Source organism: Lissotriton helveticus, chromosome 9, assembly GCF_964261635.1.
Source record: "Lissotriton helveticus chromosome 9, aLisHel1.1, whole genome shotgun sequence".
Lineage (NCBI taxonomy): Eukaryota > Metazoa > Chordata > Amphibia > Caudata > Salamandridae > Lissotriton > Lissotriton helveticus.
In genome coordinates, this window is record NC_136070.1 from 50,416,216 (window position 1) to 50,439,415 (window position 23,200).

At 49.2% G+C, this 23,200-nt stretch overlaps 1 protein-coding gene across 2 annotated transcripts in view; it reads left to right on the plus strand.

Annotated features, from left to right (window-relative positions):
- Positions 1–20,374: 20,374 nt before the first annotated feature.
- The window catches only part of CDIN1 (CDAN1 interacting nuclease 1), a 682,509-nt gene continuing 679,683 nt past the window's right edge, over positions 20,375–23,200 (plus strand). Inside the window, exons 1-2 of one of the 2 annotated variants that reach the window (XM_078661977.1) lie at positions 20,375–20,452; positions 21,218–21,323. In XM_078661977.1, coding sequence (XP_078518103.1) covers positions 20,446–20,452; positions 21,218–21,323 — 113 coding nt within the window. In that variant the 5' untranslated portion in view covers positions 20,375–20,445. Of the gene's footprint in view, positions 20,704–21,217; positions 21,324–23,200 lie in introns of both variants that reach the window. The other variant, XM_078661976.1, reaches the window with a different exon arrangement.

Sequence of the window (23,200 nt, forward strand, 5' to 3'; positions counted from 1 at the left end):
ATTTTGCTGTTGAATCCAACTCACTGATTTGCATAGTATCCTTTAAAACAACTCACAGACTTCTGAGAAAAACACTTGAAAGCGACCCCCCATACTTTGATGTTTTCCTTTTATTGTAGCGGGGTTCGGTTGGATAATCCCCTCAGCAACTTCCTAAACTCTAGGGCCTGGTTTAGAGTTCAGTGATAGTTGGAAGTCTTTTAATATAAGAGGGAAGCAACCTAAATACTTAGGAAAATCTATGGAGAAAAACCACCATACCTTCATCGACGTACACTTCCAGGACAGACATGTTGTGGTGGGAATTCCACTATCCCATCAAGGCATGGTGGAGCCGCCAAAAAGAGTTTTCCCTCTGTAGCGACTGTCTGATGGTATACGAGCCCTTTTAGGTTCAGCCTGTCACACTTCCTGCACTTGCATGCATTGCCTGGACCTATGTAGAGCTTTGTGTGTGGGGTCTTGTGATCCCAATGACCATCCATGCTGGGCCTATTGCAGCACCCCAGGCCAACCAGGAGCGGCTCCTGTCTGCTAGTAAAAACTACTATGGGTGCAAACACCTGTGGTGAAGATTGGAAAGTTTAATTGCTGTGAACTATCCGCCAAAGGGTTTTTTGCCAGCTTAGCCACCATGATGGCTGGCCGTGCCACTATACTACCCATTTGACTTTACACAGCGCGCACAAGAGGTTTTGCTGCAGGCGTTCACTGCTCTTCCATTCCTTGATCTACTGACAACTGGAGCATGTCACCAGTGGATACATGGGTGGATCAGTGCCCGGATGCTCTGTCATCTGTACCAGACAAGTACTCCTTTGGAGGTCTCTCCTCGTGCTAACCTGCCACAATTCAAGGCGAGGGAACACTGCCAGGTTTTCAATTTCAGTGTGGTTTAGCGAGTGCACCAGGCTTCTAGTATGCGGTCACATTTGACTGTCTATGAATGCCCTATCAGAGTGGGAGTCTCCACAGAAATGTGTTCATCAATGAGCGTTATGTTATAAACACTGTTTATATCCCATGCCCGATCTATCCAATTGTTGCTTCGAATGTATAATGTTACAACGCAAACATTTACAACGCATGCACTTACAACGCAGTTTTTACATCGCAACATCCACTATAACGCATTCCATTACATTGCATGACACTACATCGCATTTAAAAAAAACTACCTTTACAACGCATTCCATTACATCGCATACTACCTTTACAACGCATACCACTATAATGCATACCATTACATTGCATTTAAGGTAAGTATTGGATAGTATAGGGGTAAAAATGTCTATTCTAACTCCAGGGGGTGCAAAAGTAGGGTACCTGTTGGATAGTGTAGGGGTTAAAATTACTATTTTAACTCCAGGGATGCAACTGTAGGGTAAGTGTTGGATAGTGTAGGGGTACTATGCATTGTAATGGTATGTGTTGTAATGTTATGCGTTGTAATGCCTGCGTTGTAGTGACATGCGTTGTAAAGGATGTTGCGATATAATGACTGCGTTGTAAGTGTAGTGCGATGTAATGACTGCGTTGTAAAGGTTGTTTCCTGTTGTTTCAAGGTGCAGAAACTGCAACTTAGTGGCTGTCTTTGAAATGTGTGTACAGGCCATGGAAGCATCTAGTTCCTCTTCCAAGAAAAAAGACTAATTTGTTACAACTGTGGCCAGCAGTCGGCTCATAAGCTTCAGGTGCGATTGCCTCCATGCTCCCATGTTATCATTCTGAATGACTTAGTATGTTCTGGTATGAAGACGCCCCTCGGCATGCTCCATGTGTTTGTGGATGTTGTGCACCAAGAGTTCAGATTCTGTTAAGAAACTGGGGAATGCTCCTTTTCTCATGCCATGACTGGTTGAGGGCAGCTTCTGTGCAGCCATAGGGTATGGGCCATTGTATCTGCACCCCTGAGAGGTGGATCGCCCGATGACTGTCTTTGTGAATCTATTGGCTGTTTTGACTAGACTACACAGGTAGTGCTTAGACACTAGTGGGGTGGGGTATCTAGTAGTATCCAGTTTGGGGTCCTGCAGTCCTCCAATGGTTCTATGGCTCTTCCTAGTTTTGGTGGTAGTCAGAAGTATGCTGTCTCCCATCCCATGTGTGTTCCCTGCACACCTCTCTTTCCTCTTCGCTCCTACAACCATAACAAGGGTAAGTGTTTGTGTTTGGATTTACATAATTTTCAATGAACAGAAAGGTTTCTTTGGCTCAGCCTTCTCTGGAGGAAGCCAGTTCCAGCAAGTTGGCTTGTGGCCTGAGAAATGAGACTTCTTTGCACCGAGTTACCCCAAACAGGGTGATTTGTTTGCATATCAAATTAAATTAACATAACATAAAATAACTTCTAAACAGAGTTCAGGGCAAGTGCATGCCGCTGGGATCCACCTACACAAAGCAGATGTCCTGCTTGCCCACCCTCCTGATCATCCCAAGAAGCAAGAGCCCAGCAGGGGAAACAGTATTTACAATGCTGGTAATACCACGCGGACGTTACATCGTCCGTGTTGTTACCACGCATGGCATTAAATCGCAAGTCGTTTCAACGACTTGCGCTACATGGCACGCAACACCAGGGAATGTGTTGGATTTTAAATCCAACACATTCCCTGCTGTTGCGTTAACTGGAGTGGGAATAGTAATTTATACTATTCCTAAGTCCAGCGCGCCATCTAGTGCAAGTCGTAGAAACGACTTGCGATGTAAAGCCATGCGTGGTAACAACACGGACAATGTAGCACCCGCGTTGTAACCTACTTCGGGGTAATAGATGACGTAGTAATGTCATACATTCGCCCAGCAGGGGTCCCTAATTGGGTGGGTGGTTGTTTGGTGCTAATACACACAAAAGTGCACATTATTATGGGATGTTATCCATCTCAAAGGAAACTGGAGTTATGGTGCACATTTGGTAGTTTGTTGCGATGGAACTGTAAAACATGTACCCCTTGCGCTTTATGATTGGTTCCCTCCAAAGGCATGAGAACAGCTTTGAATTTGAATGGCTAGTTGACTGGAGCCCAACTGTCACTGTTTCTGAATAAAAGTTTACCTGCGAGTTAGTTTAGATATCACCTTCTTACTTCGAGGGGCATCGTACACTTGCCCAGAGGCAAGAAACTTTGGCTATCTCCCCAAATGAATATGCACTATACTCCAGCACCGAGGAATATAGCTGATGTTGCTCTAACCTGAAAGGAGAAATTGTACGACAACTTTTGCATGTTGAATATTGGCCTTCATCCAGCCAGAATTACAGACCTAGCTGCTCGACATGTTGGTAGGAAAAATGATCCACAAATCAGAGATTTGTTGCAGCGACTCAGCTCAACTCAATACAGCTCAGAATTGTGTGCAAAGCTCTCATCTATGCATTGAGAAAGGATTACAACTATGTGATCTCAGGTAAGCCTGGAGAAAGTCAAGAAGGGGATGTGTAGATCACTGTATGAAGATGAAGCCATCCCCAGGCAGCCCCTTCTGTTGTACTTAGAGTAGGGCTGGCCCGGGATTGCCTCAACATTTGTAGCTTGCATTAGCCCTCTGCCACCTGCAGTGAATCCCTGAGGCTGCTCCCCACGGGTACAGGTGGCTGAGCCTGGTACCTAATTGCAACCCCCGAGACTCCCTAGAGCTGCCTCTGCTGACTTTGCGCCTCAGCTACACTGCCCGTTTTAGAGTGTGCTTCGTTGGCTTTTAGACTGTGCTTGCTATTTGAAGCCCCCGCTTCCCTGACTGTGCACAGTTACTGCTGGCCCCTGCTCCCCTTAGGACTATTTCATAAGATGCAACAGTCCTGGACCTTTCTGCAGCAGCTGCAAACTGCCATAACAGCGCTGAGCAAGAGATTGTTACTTGCCACCTAGGTGGTGTACCAAAGCCGGGTCGAATCACCTCCTTCAGCTTTGAATGCTATGATGATATAAGTAGAAATAGCATCACAAGAACGTGCATTCTCTTGAAAAAGCAGATCTTGCACTCTTGCGGTGACTCCGTGGCAAGACAGACTTATGTCTGCTCTTGAAAATTCACCTAGATACAACTGACAGTGAGAGGTTATTCTGAGTGCCCGAAGGTCCTTTCATAGAATATTAGAGTACTGTGTGCTGTATAGCTTTGATTACTCAACCAATCATGGTTTTTTAAAGCATGCTACTCACCTGTGAGGGTCTCAAGGTGCTGGGGGGGGGGGGGGAGCGATCAGCTCTGTAGGCCATTCGAAGAGCCAGGTCTTGAGGTCCTTTCTGAAATGGTGCAGTGTTGGGCTTCGTCTGATGTGGAGGGGAGTTCATTCCAGGTCTTGGCCACGAGGTAGGAGAAGGATCTGCCACTCGCTCTGGCCCTGTGGAGGCGGGGGACCGTGGCTAGGGCTAGGTAGGCAGAGCAAAGGCTTCTCCTGGGGGCGTAGAAGGAGGTTTGTTTGGTGATGTATTGGGGTCCAGTGTTATGGAGGGCTTTGTAGGCATGTGTCAGCAGTTTGAAGGTTATCCTTCTTTCGACGGGGAGCCAGTGGAGGTCGCGGAGGTCTTGGGTGATGTCATGTTGCAGGATGTCAAGGATAATTCTGGCTGTGGGGTTCTGGAGTTTGCAGAGTTGATTCCGGTGTAGAGGGCGTTTCTGTAGTCCAGTCTGCTAGTAATGTCCCATGCGGAGGGGGTGGAGCCGAGGATGAGGACTTCTGTTTTATCCGAGTTGTGCTTCAGGCAGGTGCTGCTCACCCAGGTTGCAACCTCTTTCATCACTTCTCAGAAAATGTGATCGGTGATGTTGGGTTCCTTGGTGAGGGAGAGGATGAGCTGGGTGACGTCGACTTATGAGACTATGTTGAGTCTGTGTTTTCTGACAATGGTTGCGAGGGGGTACATGTAGACGATGAAGAGCGTGGGGCTGAGGGAGGATCCTTGAGGTACTCCGCATCTGATCTCTGTAGGTTAGAGAGGAAGGGCAGGAGTCTTATTCTTTGTGTTCTGCCTGAGAGGAAAGATCGAATCCAGTCTAAGTTTGTTCCCTGAATGCCGGCGTTGTGGAGTCTGGCGGCTAGTGTGTGGTGGGAGATGGTGTCAAAGGTTGCTGAAAGGTCCAGGAGAATGAGGGCTGCTGTGTGGCCTTGGTCGAGGAGGGCACGAATGTCATTGATGGCAGATATCAGGGCAGTCCTGGTGCTGTGGTTATTGCGGAATCTGGATTGAGTGGTGTCTAGGATGTTTTTTTTTTTTTTAAAACCTTTATTGTAAATAAGGTGGACACAATTACATGTTAACAGAAACCACATCCGGTCAATATCACAGAGACGGGCAATGCAAGTCAAAAAATCAATACACATACCACCCGCCTCCCAAAGTCCACATCAACACCCAGGATACGGTTGTACCATAACGGCACCAGGATAAAAGAGGTTATGTTTTCATTTTTTGTAAGGGTTCAGAGATAGAGCAGGATCCGACATCATACAATCTAGCAGCACCAGAGAGAGGGAACATCGCAATTCAGGATATACACATTTGGGACCGCTGCAGGCAGGGCGCAGACATTAACGCGCACTAAACAGGATAGGCAACAAGCAGCACATCACGCCCTCCAATGCAGCACACGCCCGCTGAATCAAAAACGGGACACGATGATAACCTCCCCCATACTGGCCTGAAACATAAAAACATCCGATAAACTACCTACTACTCGGAATCCCAAAAAGAAGAAAAGAAGAGAAGAAAAAGAAGCCCAAGCAAAGCAAGAAAGAGAAAGAGGCCCTAGTAACTGAAAATGGGAAAAAGAAAAAACAGAGAATACCCCCCACCCTGCACCCCTGCCTCCGGCTACGGCCTCCCCCTCAGCAGTGTGCCTGTCGCCCGCTGTATGAACCCGAGATTTAGAAGAAAGAGAAAAGAAACAACCACCCGTCCAGACTAAAGACCCAAGCGAGGGAAGAAAAGAAAGAAAGAAAGGAAGAAGGAGATAACGCCACAGCTCTTATGAAGAGAGGAAAAGGGAATAGAAGGTCATAGAAAATAACAAAGAAAAATAAAAAAATAAACCCCCCCCCACCCTACACCTCTGCCGATGGCTACGACCCAACCCCACTAGCAGCGTGTCTGTCGCCCCCTAAACTACACCCCAAGGAAGGGAAAAAGACGGAGGAGAATGCAACGTCCCCCGCCCCGCTCGCACAAGGCAACACAAATCTAGTACACGTAGGTCCACGAACTGATACACGTAAGCGGCATTAGAAAGACATAGCATTAAAGCATCTCCCCATCAGTAGCTGGCCGAAGAATCCGCCCCACATCACACGGAAAAATTCAACCCTGCCCCGCTTTAACACGCCCGTTGGCGCGTGACAACCGAACATTCGCCCCACCATACAATGTCCAATGATCAGAGTTAACAGGAGAACAAGGCAACGCCAACACCATGCGAAAGTTCTGCAGCAGGGAACCATCAAGACACAACCAACGATTGTCCGAGTTCAGCAACAAAGTACCAAGCCAGCCTTCCAGATCACGACGCCACCAGGGCAACAAAGAGTCGAAGGCCATGTCAGCCGGGTGCACAGGCGGTGCAATTCGAATGGGCAAAGTCGGTGTTCCGTGGAAGTGGTCCGCCCGAGGTGTAGGTGCATGCCCCTCTGCACCACTCATGTGATCGGCTGTGTGGGACTTATACACCACACCTGATGGAGCCCCATAATCGATCATCTCCAGGCGTGCAACAGTGGATCCGAACGTTGGCGCAGCAATAATGGCGTCCAGCTTTAGTCCAAGCACTCTGACTCCTCCCACCCAGGCAGCATGGAGGGAGCCGAGAGCAACAAAGAGGTCCCGACCCGTGGGCTCCATCATATGTTTCTGGGCCAGTATCAGTCTTTCAGGGTGCAGCTCCTCACACAAAACGGCAACAGAAGCCCTGTCAAGTGTAGCCGATAGAAGAGCCTTGGTAGATCCACTAGGCAGGGGTCGTCACTATCATCAATAAGTAAGGGCAAGCCGCCATAGCCCAAATGAATGTGCACAAACCGTGCAGTCTCCGATGCCCCGTGCGAGGCGCAGGCAGAAGTGGCGCTGTGAGACACAGAAGGCTGTTACAGCGGTGAACCCTCCAAGCACATGCAAAATCGGCAACCTTTGCTGCACTAACCACTGGAGAAGCAGGGTTCACAAATATGGTCCAATGTCGACACGGACGGTAGTGCCGTGCCCAGCCAATATGCGGCCCCCTTCTTCACCGATCCACACCAGCAGGATAAAAACAGGATATAGTCGTGCGGGCTCGCAACGAGGGAGTCCTGAAGCATTGCAGCTGTGGCCGGAATAGCGCGCTTACCCCATCTCCGTCAGCGCGGGAAATGTGTCGTCCCCCGCAGTCCCGACTGGGAATCGTCCAGGCCCGCACAGCCGCGTCCTCAATTACCTGCGGTAGCCGGAGCCGATCTCCAGCACCTCCGGGCGCAGCCCGACTCCGCCTCAGCCCGGGCAGGGAGGAGCCTAGGACGGGTTCTCGATCACGCCAAAACACCGGAGTTGCCGTCAAGTATGCCCCAGACCATCCGGCATATTATCGTGCCGTTCACGAGCCTGTGTGAGCGGGAGCAGGCAGGATTTCAACAGGATTAACGGTGCGGGCAGCGGAGCTCGCTGTCTAAGCGGCCATTCCGCTGCCCGGTCAGCCACGCCCCCCGTGGTGTCTAGGATGTTAATGGTTTCTATGAAGTGTGCTAGCTGGGTGTTGATTACTGAACTTTTACACCAAACAGAAATATAAGTCCTATTTATTTTCTTAAAAGACATAACAATGCCTGTATATTTAAGTTATTGTGCAATAGAGACATACTAGCTGCTACAATCGTTCTACTACACAACCAAACTTCAAGAGTAAGTTTTGACTGTTCAACCTTGCTACCCCTTAGAGCCCAAAATCTAAACAGGATGTATGAGGAAAATCAGTGCATTTACAGTAATATCTGGCTTCTATGGAGCCAGGGATTACAGCAACAAGTCACACAAGGGTTGCCTAGTTGCCATTAAGTTCCCCTGTCCCAGAAAAGGGATCTGAAATATAGTCTGTGTGAACAGGGCCACTCATCCTCTGGTTAGTTTAAACCCAGCTCCATCAGCTTTGGCCGACACGAAACTGGGCATCCCATATCTTTTGTACACTCTGATCCTAGGCCATCTCACTTTGATGTCTGTTAAACCAGGAGTCTTGTCATGTCCTCCTGTCTAATGGTTTCTTAGCTTTCGATAACACCTGAAATCTCGATCATTGGGTGCAATTTCTACATGAATGAAGACAGTCATAGATTTAAACAGTCTCCTGGCTCAGAATGACATCAAACTATCACAATTTAGTGCAAAATTATAAAATCTCACACATAAGGGGCCAGCAACTCTCCCTTAGTCTGTCTGTGCTTTGATGTTCCTGCCTTGGTATGTTCACATTTACCATGTTAGCTCACACTAGTAACATGGCGGCTTGTCTAGAATGCTGTCAGGGTCCTGTCCTGACACCTGATAAACTTCACATACAGTCTCAGTGATCATGACACATGATGGTCATCTCCTCTCTGTCATCCTGTACCTCTGTCTGGCTCCTTGTTGGCAGCATTGGGTCCCGGCCTTGCTGCTGCCATGGAAGAGCCATCTGTAAAGAAAGCAAGGTTATTTTGGGTGCAGGAGGGATTGAGTTCTGGGTGTGGGAGTGAGTGAAAATGAGTGAGTGAATGTTCAATTGTAATTTATACTGCATAACAGTGTGAGTCTGGATCTGCTATAATTAATGATTGGGTACAGGAAGAGTGTGTGAGTGAAAATGAGTCCCAGAGTGTAATTAAATGAATGACGCTGACAGTTTTAGAGGATAAGTGACGAGAAAGAGTAAGGGTGAGTTAGAATGACTGAAAGATTGCTAGTAAGATGGGGTGATTAAGAGTGATTAAGTGTAAATAAATAAGGGACTTTGTGGGTGGCATTATGCGTCGGAGGGAGAGTGAGTATGAAAGAGAATAAGAATGTGTGAGTGTGTGTTATGCTTGTGTGCCTGCTGCTGATGATCATGGCCCACAGGAGTTAATTCTTGTAATATGGGAGCATCTATGGTTGATGGCATATTGGAAGAAATTCTTCCCATTAGGGAGGGGAACTTGTGGCAAAATGCAGGCATTTGCATGCTGCAAATACTTCTTTAGCATAGTAGGGAGACGTGTGGCCAAATGCCAGCAGCAGGACATTTTTGCACTAGGAAGGGCAACCTTAGCATATGAGGTGGTTAGCAACCATGACAAATTGCTGAATCTGACATACTGGATGCAATTGTTGACATTTGGAAGGCATGATATTGGGGTGGCATCAATTGCTAAATTCTAGCACTGGTATATTGTAGATAATTCTTGACATAAGAGGGCACCCATGACAGTATGCAGTCCTTGACATACTTGAGGTAATTCTTGATATAAGGAAGGATAAAACTCTGCACATTGTGAGAAAAATGAGGTTAACTACTTGGTTGTGTCAGGCTTCATTAATTACCCCACTGAAAAAGAATATATTTAATGTGTGATCTTTCAGAGCCTAATGCTTAGCAATGCATATAACGTTTGCATTAAAATTTATTTGAGTCCAGTTTTTCAAAATGTCCTCAGGGAGAGAAATCAACCAAACCCTTTTAAAAGAAGTAGGTAAGCACGCTCACATTTCAGGTAGTACACCACACCACTTTCAAAGATCAGCAACTACCACTGTAGTGGAGATGAACCTTACATTCACACAGTGTTAAGTTAGTATGAGCTTATTAGAAGTTTAAACGCCATTTTACTTTTCTGTTGCCTTTTGCATACGGCACACACTTTATTAATTGTTCGGGGCTAGGCTGCGTGTTTTGCTTCACATAATACCTTGTTTTTCTATATTGCTAGGCTTGTTTTGTAAGCTTAGTCTGTACTGTGAGTGCCGAGGCCTTCAAGGTTATTTCAACACTGTGGCTTTTGTTCGAACTGATCAGCGCACGTTCTAGACATAACACATATGCAGCTGTGGCCACCTGAGATACTGGCGCCTTTAGTAATGCACTGTGTAAGCATGATTGAACACACTTGGAAAACATTTGTATGCTGAGAGCTTGTGCAGAACCCGATGTGATTCACTCCTGCTAAAGCTTTGAGGTATGGGGTCACCTATGCAAGCCTAAGAGACCTTCTGTAGTTATAAAATAACCTACTAGCAAGGGAGGGTGAAATATAGGTATATATTTAACCTGTTTCCATTTAGCATTATAACATGCTTTCTCCCTTTGTATTTTATGGAGTAGTAACTGTGCGGACAATATTATTTCTTATCATATGTCTGCTTGTATTAGCTAAGATGCTGCACTTGAGATCACGACGTTAAAAATAAACATTTTAAACTTGCTCGTGTCTCCCTTTACTCCCTGTTCTGGACTGGTATGAGAGTATAACGAAAGAGTGTCTATGTTTCCCACCTTACCTAAGGTAACCAAAGTCGCATGTTCTGGGTTGTCTAATTATTGGTTACTTTGCTATAGGACGAAGAGCTAATGGGACACTGATGTTAGTCAGGTAGGGGATTCTAGGTACTAAGGTGAGTTTAGGGCACACCCTAATTCACTGAGGTCCTAGGTGTCTGTGCACAGTTCTGTGTCTGAGCAGAATCCCTGCAACACCACTCGGCATGCAACCACATCAGCAGAGGTTGATAGTTAGGACCTGGCACAGGTTCATTCAGGTTCTACACTAAGTGTAAGTTTACCAAAATTGTTAATATACAACACAAAATATGCATTTCTTGAAAAATACAAGTTATACATAAAAGCTGTCTTTATAAAACAGAGTTCTGAAACTTTTGCGTGCCAGTTGCAACTAGTTATTTCAGTCTTGACTTTTTGCTCTGTATTCTGGAATTTACAGTAGTCAAATATGGCACAACTTGCCAGGGGATTATGATGGCAATCCAAGAGTCTACCGTTCCCAGGGAAACATCCCTTTGTTGTGAGCCCTGCCCAGATTTAGAATACAATGTTCATTGTCAGCATATGTTTTAGCTCCTGCTTGACCAAACTGTATGATCCTAGGTGTTAGACCTGTCTGCTTCTGAGAGTCCCCTCACACTATGATTTATTTTGTTCCCCCGTGCCTCCTAAAATTTGTCGCTTTTTCTTTGTCTACCAGGACCTTTTTGTGTGTTGTCCCATGGGGCTAGATGCTCTTTGATGCCCAGTTGCTCACCAAGTTCCTGGCACCTATGTACAAGGCGCCTGACGGAACCGGTGGCATAACCAACTGGGGTTGTCAACCCTAAAATGGTGGACACCATTGTCCCCTATGAGAGTGACTCCCATTGGAGCCCCTCTGACCTCTGACCCTTTGAAGGTTTTGGCGCACTTTGTGTAACCTGCAAACCTGACAGGAATCCCCTCAGGAGTTACAAGTACACAAAATGGCTGCCTTAGGAAGCCCAGTACGGTGGCTCCTAATGACCAAAAAGATACCTTGAAAGGGCCATGTCATTGATATAGCCAGGGAAGGTTCTAGAACCTTTTGGCTCGTGCTGGCATCCTAGGGCACGGGCTATAAAAGGCCCAGTCCCTGGCGGCCATAAAAAAGAATGATCAAAGAACACCAGAAGAAGAGGACTTGACCCCAGATTGACACCTGCCCTGTTAACCCCCTGAGGCAGCTGATAGCGCAGGCAGAAGAGCAGCAGAGGTTGCTGGCGTGGACCCTGACTGGCGTTCCAGTCAGAAGCGTGAGCAGTGACCTCTAGCCTTCAGCGCCTGGTCAGCGAGTGCCCAATTGCCCCTCAGAGACTTTGGCCATAGTTAGAGCCTCCCCGCCCCCCCAGTGGTGAGATCGCAACGGCAACTCTTAAAAGTGCCACCTTCAACTTAAGTGCCTCCTGGCGGGCGTTCGGACGTCTCCGAACCCACCGCCGTCGACGCGCTGTTTGTGGATAGAAGGTGAGGTGCTGCATTGGGGCGGGGAAAGGCTGGCCTTCATTTGGGCGAGATTACTGTCTCTGCCCTGCCCGAGTGACTTGGGAGCTGGTGTGTGGGCGGGAACCCCCCCCCGTGAGTGAGCTCGGAGGGAGGATCGCGGAGCCCCTGGAACCCCCCTTCGCCCTTGGGAGAAGTGCCATACTGACTGGAGCGCTTACCGGCGCCGCCGAAGTGAGGTGGGCCGTCTCTACCCCTGAAGTTGCCGCGTTGTTGTGGAACTGTGATGCGGTCTCATTTTGAACTGTGCGCGCAGGTGTTTTGGCCCCTCCGGCAGCCCGTTCGACGGTCCCAAGACTCGTGAACTGGAGCCGCCTTCGGAAACCCCGCCTGCGCTGACAGAAGCGCACAGACTCCTCCGGCAGCAGTAGCATTGAACCGGCTGGCCGCGGAGTGTAATTGCCGTAGTCATTTTATGCCTTTATCTTCCAGATATACCCGCAATGAGTTGTGAGTGCAACTAAGGGATTATCACGCGTATCTTGTGCCCAGAGAGCCCGAACCCGTGAACACTTCAAAAACTGTAAGAGCACGCATTCCGCATTGAATGACAAACGTAATGTGTTTACCCTGAAAGTGAATAATTGGTGGCAGCGATACCAGAATGACCCTGTGATATTTATGTGAAACGATCAGTATCTAACCTGCTAGGAAACTGTCCAGTCATTGCTGATATTTATTCCAGTCATTGCTGATATTTATTCCAGTCATTGCTGATATTTATTCCAGTCATTGCTGATATTTATTCCAGTCATTGCTGATATTTATTCCAATGTATTGAATCCTGATATTTATCCAGTATATTTATTTATTAGAGTCCAACTATTTATTCCTGAGAAACCAGTACACAGCTAATCAAACCCATGTAAGAAATGTGAATGTGATTACCTAAGTGAACTTCCTTCAAACCCAGAGAACTTTTACATAAACGAAACGTATTTTTCTATAACAGTGGTGTGGTGTCCTTCTTTTTGTGTGGTGTGCAGGGAGTTATTATTTGGTCATAGCCGGCTTAACACAACAGCCTTCTACCGCCTTGTCACTCAAGCCAAGCTACCCCCCTTTGTGCTGGGCTTGCCTATCGCAGGTCCAACACTAGGCAAATATTTTATTTAATCAAATCTACTTTTTGCTCCTTATTACATAGAAGAGAACCTTCAAATACGTACGTTCAGGATGTATGCTATACAAAAACAGCTTGTGTTTGACTTACAAGCTTATAATGTTGCTCCATGTGTAGTAAGAATCATGGCCACATACAGGATACACATGACCCTGACAGCATTGTCATCGCGGGTGAGGGCAGGAATGTTTCTAAATTTGTGATTACACATTTTAAAATGTAATAAATACTTTTCAAATAAACTGATTTGCTAAGGTGAAAATCTTCGGTGTGTTTTATTTGAAAACATCTTATCGAATTTTAACATGACGTTTGTTGCATGATGTACGTGCCAGATATTGTCAGGGTTCAGCTCATGCACAGGCTCTTGGAGCAAGGGCCCACCTATGGCTTTGCTCTCCCTGGTAATTTTTGGCTTGCCCATTGTAGAGAGCCACTCGGCCTCTCACCTACATTGTTGCAACACACACACACGCACGCCTTCACCCTCGGGACGGGCACGCCCCGAGGTATATATTAAAAGCGCGGAAGACCGCTCGGGGTCTTTCCGGCATACCCTACAACTCAGTGTGTGTGTCCCATTCTTTGAATTAGCGCTGCGCGCGAGGCCCTGACCTCGCCCACTACACTGGCGACGAGGCCTGTTCTGCTCCTACGCGTGCCTGGCCGCCCTGCCGAAGCTGTCCGCTCCTCACCTGTCGTCTGCTGCCGGCCGCCCCTGCTCTGCTGTTTTCCTGGGCCGCGGAGCTCGTCCGCCGGCCTGCTGTGCCTGCTCGAAGTCGGCTCCCCGCCCACGCGCCTCCCTGGTTGGAGCGCGTTCAGCTGGCGGGAGCCGCCTGGTGAGTGCCTCGCCCCGCGGCCTTTGCCCGGCCCCCGCGCTGCGAATGCTGCCGTCTGAGGGCTTGCCCCGCTCTGCATTCAGCGCGAGTGCGCTTCCCTAGCGTGCTGCCCCGGAGGGGGAGGGGTGAACAGGGGAGACGCTGCACGTCAGCCCCGAGGCACAACCACGTGGTGCCTCCAACGCGTGCCTGGCCCTCCGCATCATCCTGCCGTGTCCTGCGCGCCTGTGCTCTCACCAGGAGCAGGTGGGGGATATCGGAGTCTGCAGAAAAGAAAAGAAAATAAAAAATAAGAAAGGCAAATAAAATAATATCACGGTGGCCGTTGCATGTCAAGACACAGGGATCAACAGTGCCATCAAGCATTGGCAAGTGCAACTGTCCTATCATTCTGAGATCTATGCTACGGGGTGGCTGTCCTGCCACCACCCACGCCACGTCCAGGGTGCGAGTCACGTGTGCCACCGTCCGCCCACCTTTCTTGCCGCACCACGACGTGCAATTCTGTGATAAACGAGCACTGGCCGACTCAACTTCTGCCGCACGTGGGAGCCCCGTGGCAGGAAGCTAGACGGTCACATACTCACCACCCTAACTCCATTCCACGCTACACGGCCCGCGCCGGTGGGGTGTGATCCAAGGGAAGGGTCACCATCATGACCGACGCCGCCACAGGGGGTGTGCCCACGTGGACGGCCGCACATACCGCTACGCCACGCCCACCTCCACGGCGCGGAGCAGACACTCACATAGTCAGCCATGCCCACACTGGAGTGGCCCCGCTTCCGCCATTCAGCGAGACTGCAGACCCAGCAACTGCGGCACCGCGATGGAAGGCGTGGCTGGGGCGTTTGAACCTCTACTTTAGAGGCACCAGAGAGACCGATAACACAGTGAAAAGATCACTTTTGATCCTGTATGGAGGCCCAGAAATCTATGACCTTTTCGAGTCTCTCCCGAACACCGGTGAGGACGATGACGCGGCGGTGGCCGCGCTGAATACCCACTTTGACCCCCAGGTCAACACCGACTATGAGAAGTTCAAGTTTAAGCGGGCGTGGCAAACTGAGGCCGAATCAGTGGACATGTATTATGCGAGGCTGCGCCGGCTGGCCAGCAGCTGCCCGTTTACAGAACCACGTGAGGAAATCAGGGACCAGATCATCGTAGGTTGCAAATCAAAACTTCTACGGAAGCTCATCCTCAGACAACCGGGCATCACGTTGGATGCCATTCTCGTCCTTGCCCGCTCCCATGAACTGTCGGATTCCAGAGCAGACGAAATGGAGCTGGCGCTCCGGTCCCCCATAGCCCCGCAAGCCGCACCCAAAATGGCGCCCATCAAGGAAGAAACTGTTGACGCGATACAGAGGAGACCGACGGGAGGTAGAGCTCGACAGTGGCAGACCCGGGACGCTCAGTGTGCCTACTGTGGGGGAGACCATGCAGCGACCCCTGTGTGCAACGCGAAAGGAAAGACGTGCTCGAAGTGCGGCAGACTCAACCATTTTGCCGCGGTGTGCCAAGGAGGACGATACAGGCCCAACGCCCAAAGGGCGCGAGGCGGATACGGATCTCGGTCGATGACATCCAGAGTGAGACAACTGTCGCTGGAACAAGAACACCCGCCGCCCGACACGAAGGCCCAAGAACGGAAGCCGTATTATGAGGACGAGGAAGACGATGAGGTGTATGTAGTATCCTATGTCAGCAGGATATCCACCCGGAAGAGACCACCACCCATGTGCACGATCTCTGTGGAAGGATCGGAGATCAGAGCGCTGATTGACACCGGAGCCTCCGTGAATGTCATGGACTCTGACCAGTATGAACAGATGTCGCCTAAACCCACACTGGCCCCGACGAACGCTCGGATATACACATATGGAGGCACCGAACCCATGCCGCTACGCGGCGTCATCAGCACCACCATTCGCAATGGGGAGTACACTACGGAGGCCCGGTTCCACGTAACTGAGGGGAAGAAAGGGACACTACTCAGCTGCAACACAGCGGAAGACCTCGGGCTGGTCTTCTTCGCCAACCAAGTCCACCAATCACACGCTGATACCATACTAGGAGACTTCCCTGCACTCTTCAGCGGCCTCGGAAAGCTCAAAGACAAGAAAATCAAACTACACATAGACACCTCCATCCGTCCCGTCGCCTTGCGTCACAGAAGAGTGCCGTTTAACCTCCGCGCTCAGGTCGAAGAGGAGCTGAAGAAGCTCGAAGACCTCGATGTCATCGAGAAGGTGTCGGGACCGACTCCGTGGGTGTCTCCACTGGTGGTTGCCCCGAAGCCCAAGCAGCCTGGTGCCATCAGGCTGTGCGTCGACATGAGGCTGCCAAACACTGCCGTGAAAAGGGAGCGCCACATCACGCCCACCATGGACGACATCGTCGCCGACCTCAACGGGGCGAAGTGGTTCTCTAAACTCGATCTCAACGCGGGTTACCACCAGTTGGAACTTGATCAGAACAGCCGATACATCACGACTTTCTCCACCCATGTCGGGCTCCGGAGATACAAGAGGTTAAGTTTTGGAGTGTCATCGGCGGCCGAAGTGTTTCAGAATGCAATAAAGGAAGTTCTGTCCGGGCTGAGTGGGGTCATCAACTTGAGCGACGACATTCTGATCTACTTGAACACGCTGGAGGAACACCATGCACATCTGAGGGCCACCTTACAAAGGTTACAGGAACATGGACTAACCCTCCACAGGGAAAAGTGCTCGTTCTACCAAGAAGCGGTGGATTTCTTCGGCTACCGATTCACGCGCAAAGGGCTCCGAGTTGACCCAAAGAAGGCGGAAGCTATCCAGAATGCCAGCACGCCCAGAAACCCCACCGAGGTGAGAAGCTTCCTCGGGATGGCCACGTACTGGGGCCGATTTATACCCAACTTGGCCGACCTGGCCGAGCCCCTCCGCGCACTCACTAGACAGGACCATGAATGGGAATGGACTGGCGCAGCAAACCAAGCCTTCCAGGAAATCAAGGCGAGCCTTCTGGACAAAGCCACGATGGCTTACTTCCAGCCACGCAGGAAGACCGAATTGGTCGTGGACGCCAGCCCCGTAGGTCTCGGCGCTGTTCTACTGCAGGAATATGGCCAGAATGACTGGAAACCTGTCGCATATGCGAGCAAGGCTCTCACGGACACTGAAACGCGATATGCTCAAATCGAGCGAGAGGCGCTAGCCATCAAGTGGGCCTGCCAACATTTTCACTTGTATCTCTGTGGCCAACCCTTCACCATCGTGACCGACCACAAGCCACTCCTGCCCCTGTTCACCGGGTCCTCCAGGCTTGCCCCACCGCGGATTGAACGATGGGCCGTCCAGCTACAAGGCTACAATTTCACCCTAGTCTTCCGGCCCGGCGCCCATAATCCAGCGGACTTTCTGTCCAGGCATCCGGATGTCACCAGAAAAGCAGTCCCCCTGGCGGATAGTCCATTGGTGGAAGAATTCGTCCACATGGTGTCCGTGGCTGCCTGCCCGGAGACCCTCACCCTGCAGGAGATGGGAAGAGCTACCGCTGAAGATGAGACTCTGACCCGCGTCAAGAATGCCCTGGACACTGGAAGCTGGACGAGGTTTCTGGAAGGAGCTCAAGGACTTCGTCCGGAGATTAGCCATGCCCGACAACAGCTATGGCAGATCCGCCATGAATTGAGCGTCGGCGATGAAGGCATTATACTGAGAGGTCATCTCATTGTGGTGCCAGCAAGCCTCCAACAACAGACCCTCGTGATCGCTCACACGGGCCACCAAGGAACCGCCAAAACAAAGGCCAGACTACGCAGCAAAGTATGGTTCCCGGCCATGGATCGCATGGTGGATGAGATGGTGCGCTCTTGCCATGCCTGCACCATCACGGGGTCAGACCCGGCCCCAGCCCCAGTCATCACTGATGAAGCGGCGACAACACCCTGGACCCAGCTGAGCATAGACTTTGGGAGTTTCCCAGATGGCCGCCACACGCTGGTCGTCGTGGATTCTTTTTCAAAATTCCCTGTCGTGGAACTACTCTCCTCCACAGCATTTGGACCAGTCAAGAAAGCGTTGGACCACGTCTTTGCCACTATGGGACTTCCGGAGGAGGTGAAGTCGGACAATGGACCCCCTTTTCAAGGGCGAGAGTTCCAAACATACCTGGAAGGCCTAGGGATAAAACACCGCAAGATCACACCGTTGTGGCCGCAAGCAAACGGCGAAGTGGAGAGGCTCATGCGGACTCTCAACAGGGCGCTCCGCATCGCCGTCAACGATGGCAAAGACCCGGAAGCTGCGTTAGACCAATTCCTGAGTGCATACCGACAGACCCCGCATAGCACCACCCACTGCGCGCCGGCGCATGTCCTGTTCAAAAGAGCACCAAGAGGCAACATCCCTGCGTCCTCTACATGGACCCCAGAGGAGAGAGATGGTGATGCCATCCAGGCAAGGAGAACGATCACGAACCAGAAAGCAAGCGAAAAGAGACATGCTAGACACCCAGGGTTGCAAGAAGGAGACATCGTTGTGGTACAAGATCGGCACCCTGGGTGGAAATTTAGAACCCCGTTCGAACCAGAGCGATGGGTCGTGGAAAAGATTCAAGGAACAATGGTGACGGCCCGCCTCGGCCAACAGACTGTCACACGGAATGTATCTTGTTTCAAACGAATAGGAGTGCCGGATGGCACTCCCCAGGAGGCCGACGAAACCATCGATGTCGGCGCAGATGGTCCGGGTGATGGAAGAACAGGGGTCCAAAACTCCGTGCCCCTCCCGAGCCGTGACCAGCCAGGAGAAGACAGGCGTCACCTTGGTGTGCCCCGAAGTGAAACAACTGGGTGCACTTCTTCCTCCCGAGATGAAACAACAACCCCGGCCGGGGCTGTTGAGTCTCCTGTCCGGGCCAACCACAGATACCACCTGCGGCCCAATCCTGGGCCAAGCCAAAGACTCCGAGACTTTATGTGCACTTCCCCTTAGCCATTATGTTTGGATAGTTTACATGTGAACTAAATTGAAGGAGGGATGTAGAGAGCCACTCGGCCTCTCACCTACATTGTTGCAACACACACACACGTACGCCTTCACCCTCGGGACGGGCACGCCCCGAGGTATATATTAAAAGCGCGGACGACCGCTCGGGGTCTTTCCGGCATACCCTACAACTCAGTGTGTGTGTCCCATTCTTTGAATTAGCGCTGCGCGCGAGGCCCTGACCTCGCCCACTACACCCATCTCTAAGGTTTACTCTTGGTGGTGGTAAAGGTTAGAACTCAAATACAGTATGAATAGAAATCACTATCTGTTAGGGATGCCACCTTTCCAAAAGTACAACAGACATGCCAACCCTCCCGATTCAGGCGTGAGATTACCGATTTGAAGGCTAGTCTCCCGCCTCCCGATTCCTGAAAGCAAAAACCCGATTCCTCGGGGGTTTCAGCTGACAGGGCTTGGTAGGTATTGTGAAACATGCTAATTCTTCCAGCAATAGTCAAGAGTAGCAGGCAGGAGCTCTGGAAGGACTGAAAAACCAACAACGCCTCATTAACAAGCGAATGGGCTTTTAAAGACCTATGAAGTACTCAAGGGGACGGCTGTGTGTGTGTCCGGGAAGCTGTTAGGGCGGGGGTTGGGGAGAGGGAGGGGTTGGGGGTGGGTATACACTGCCAGTAATCTGCCAGGCCAGTGGTCAACACTTGCATCACCCTCTCTCTGCCTGTCATGGGCGCTCCATGCTTCTAAACAGTAGCACACTTCCACATGACGGTAACCCGATTAAAGGCCCCATTCTCCCGATCTTTTTTTTTTTTTAATGTAAATCTCCCTCTCTGCTCTTCTGAAATGTTGGCATGTATGGTACAATATTGGCTACCTGTCCATGTTGTAAGATTTGTAAAGTTGTAGACCCTTTGCCCACAAGCTATGTATGTAATAATTAACACAGACACAAGTTAGTGGAGTACTCAGCTCCCAAAATCTTAAGTAAAGCGCTCCAATACCTTCGTGACGAGGTCGCGCTATACAAAACTGAAAAAAGTCTTCTAAGGCGTAACAATCGAAAGTTGGCCTCCTTAAAGACACCTTATGGTCGTTGTTAAAAGGGCAGGACCTACAACCTAATCAGCGTTACGCGCCGAGCGGCGCACTTTGCACAGATACTTTTGAGCAATAACCACTCCTCGCGCTCCAGCAGTCGCGCGCCCCATCAACAAGGCTGTTTCCCGCGCAACAATTCAGACTTGATGCCGTCAAACTGGAGCGACACGGGACAGGCAAGTGACGCTACTCTCGTTTTCCGAAAAGTTCACCTATTCAAGCCTCGGTTTGGAACAATCCCTTATTCGCAAAGCTGATTGGCTGGAACGCCGCCCTGTCTCCGTGACGACGTGACTAGCGTTGCGGACACGCTCCTATGTGAGCGTGATACCGACCAGGGACCGTGACGTACATTGTGTGCGCGAGCAGTAGCGTTGAAGCAATGGCAGGTAGTCTGTCAGGAGTCTGCTGTTAACCATGTGGGCGTGTTGTTGTGGGACTTGGGGGCAGCGCGGGTTTTACTGACACTGTCAGTCGCTGTGTGTCCCTGTCGCCTCAGGCAGAGCTCTACAGAGTGCACTGTGTATAGCCCTTCGCCCCTTTCCAAGATTCACGTGTGCAGCTGGTACTGTCTGCTAGGGTTATATATACATACACCCCTGTTTTATGGAACCTTGTAGCCCAGGCCAGTCATACAGAGGTGCATTTATTAGTGTTACCTTATTATTCGTTGAGGAGCTGTGTGAGCAGTCTATTGCTCTTATTTTGATTCTATGGCCTGCTATTTTTCGCCAGGAAGTTCTTTAGTCATTGTAAATTTGTCATATATATTTATATTTTTGTTTGTACATTCTGTGCTTGCTGTGTTTGATATTGTGTTCCTTTTGCCTGCGTTGTTTTGAATATATGGCCTGCTATTTTTGTTTGTTCCATTTTTGTAACAGTTCTCTCATGTAACGTAGCTGGTTCTATTGTACAGTGCTCTGACACCTTCGGGTAATGTCAGCGCTTTATAAAAAGGCATTAAATAAATAAATAAACAAAATAAAAATCAGTCTTTTCTATGTAAAAGACGTGCACATGCCTTGTTGATCATTTATGATTGTGGCTTTCACTACTACCCTAGGTGTAGCCAGCTAGGTGTGCATTGCCCTGCGCCGACCATGTCATGTAAAGCTCGTCATCTCACAGGATTTCTGCTCTTTGACTTTCAGTGAACATGAAGATCACCAAAGCCCAGTATGGCCAGATTGCCAGGTTCATCTCCCACCTGAAGCCCAGCAGGCAGTGCATGAGGAGGCTGCAGGAGAAGTTCCCCAAGTAAGTCCCTGCATCCTTTAAATGCTCCAGCCAGTCCATGTGCTAAGGGTGGAGGGCATTAACCCCTTCCCACAAACCCCCCATCTTCACCCGCCAAAAATGTACATTTCTTCCCACAGACTTCCGTTGGATCACCTGCCCTGGACACCCTCCCCATCCTCCAAAATGTATTTATTTACATTAAGTTTGGTGGGATAAACCAACAGAACCACCTATTTTTACCCTTTGTGTAGACTTAAAAGGGCCGCGAGGTATGCTTCCACAATCCCTTAATGTATACTCACCATGGTTTCGTGAGGACAGATTCCAATCCTGTATAGAAATGAGCTAATGCCGCTTTTGTGTTTTTATCATGGTAGTGGCAAAAACCACAGCATTTATTTTGTAGTGAGCAGTAATCTCATTTCAGTAGTGCATGAAAAGTCAGTGGCAAAAAGAAACGCTCTTAGACATTTTTACATGGATGTTTAATCAAACAATTGATGTCACCATCCCCTTTATAGATATACCTGGCAAGATTTCTGTATGCGCCTATTTGATATTGTTTATTTGCAATTGGTTGCGTTTGCATGCCCAGCGTGCCACTTTGAGTGACATTCTGTCTGAATAAAACTGAATAGTGAAATGCTGTAATTGAGAGTCCATTTTTCCATAGCGTTCAAAAACACACCTATCTGTTTTATAATAAAAATATCAAAACTACACGTAATATAATGTATTACATTTGCCCTTTCAAAGACCTGTCCATTACATCACATTCTTTTCTATTTGTCAATTTCATTAATTTGTTGATGCCTTCGAATGAAGCCATGGCATACTTTTAAAGATGTTTTCTCTTTCATACCTTAAGTGTTTAAGTGCTTTGAGAAAAATACACTCAAGGTTTTAGTGGAAAATGGACATTTCACAGATATGTCACGTGTTTTTACCAAGTTACAAATATGGTACCAGTGGTATGAACATTTTCATTGATATGTTCAGTATCAAAGCTTTGAAAAATATTAAGAAATCTTTACAAGACCTGGCTTTATGTTGCAACTCCTGTAAAAAGTGAGTGCTTCAATGACTATTATTTATTAATTGCTCTTTTATGCCGAACACACACACATATATAAATATATATGCCTGAAACACAGAAAACGAGAATATTCGTAAAAAAAGAAGAGTTCATCAGAAAAGGCAGGTAAAGAAATGTAACCCTTCAGGCAGATTTATTGCCTCTGGTTGCACAAGTTCTGCCAAGACAAAAACAGCTATAAAATGTGAGGTGTGCGCACTGGCGTAACGAAAAGTGAGGGGGCCCCCCTGCACGATACTTAGAGGGGCCCCCTCCGGGCTCAATCAGGAGCTCTCCGGACACAGTGCAGTGCCGAGGGGGCCCCTTGGAGCTAGAGCCCCCCCCCCGCACCGCGGGGGCTGCGAGGGCCTGTGTTACGCCCTCTGCTTATTGAGGGACGTCAAATTTCTTCTACTGTCACATGGCATGTGTGCCACTTGTCCTTCCTGTTTCGGTTAGTTTGTTGTGAACCGAATTGTCAAGTAATGATGATTTTTCAGTATCAGTGTTATGACAACATAAAGTCAACCAGTAGCATGTAAGCGGACATGCCAGCTAGTAAACTACTGACCACCGTATAAGCCTGTAGCACTCTGCCATTTCATTCTGTTGCATGCTGGCCAATTACACACTAGCTAACATGTTGTGGGATATCACGTGGACTAACATTCCAGCTCCTTGGCATACTTGCCAGTCAGCAGCACACTAGTCATCAAGCTGATTATAAGACACAAGTGAATTTGCAAGCCACTCATACACTAGCCAATCTATCAAATGACAGCACACTTGCTGACATTCCAGCCCAGTGTACAGTGGCCTA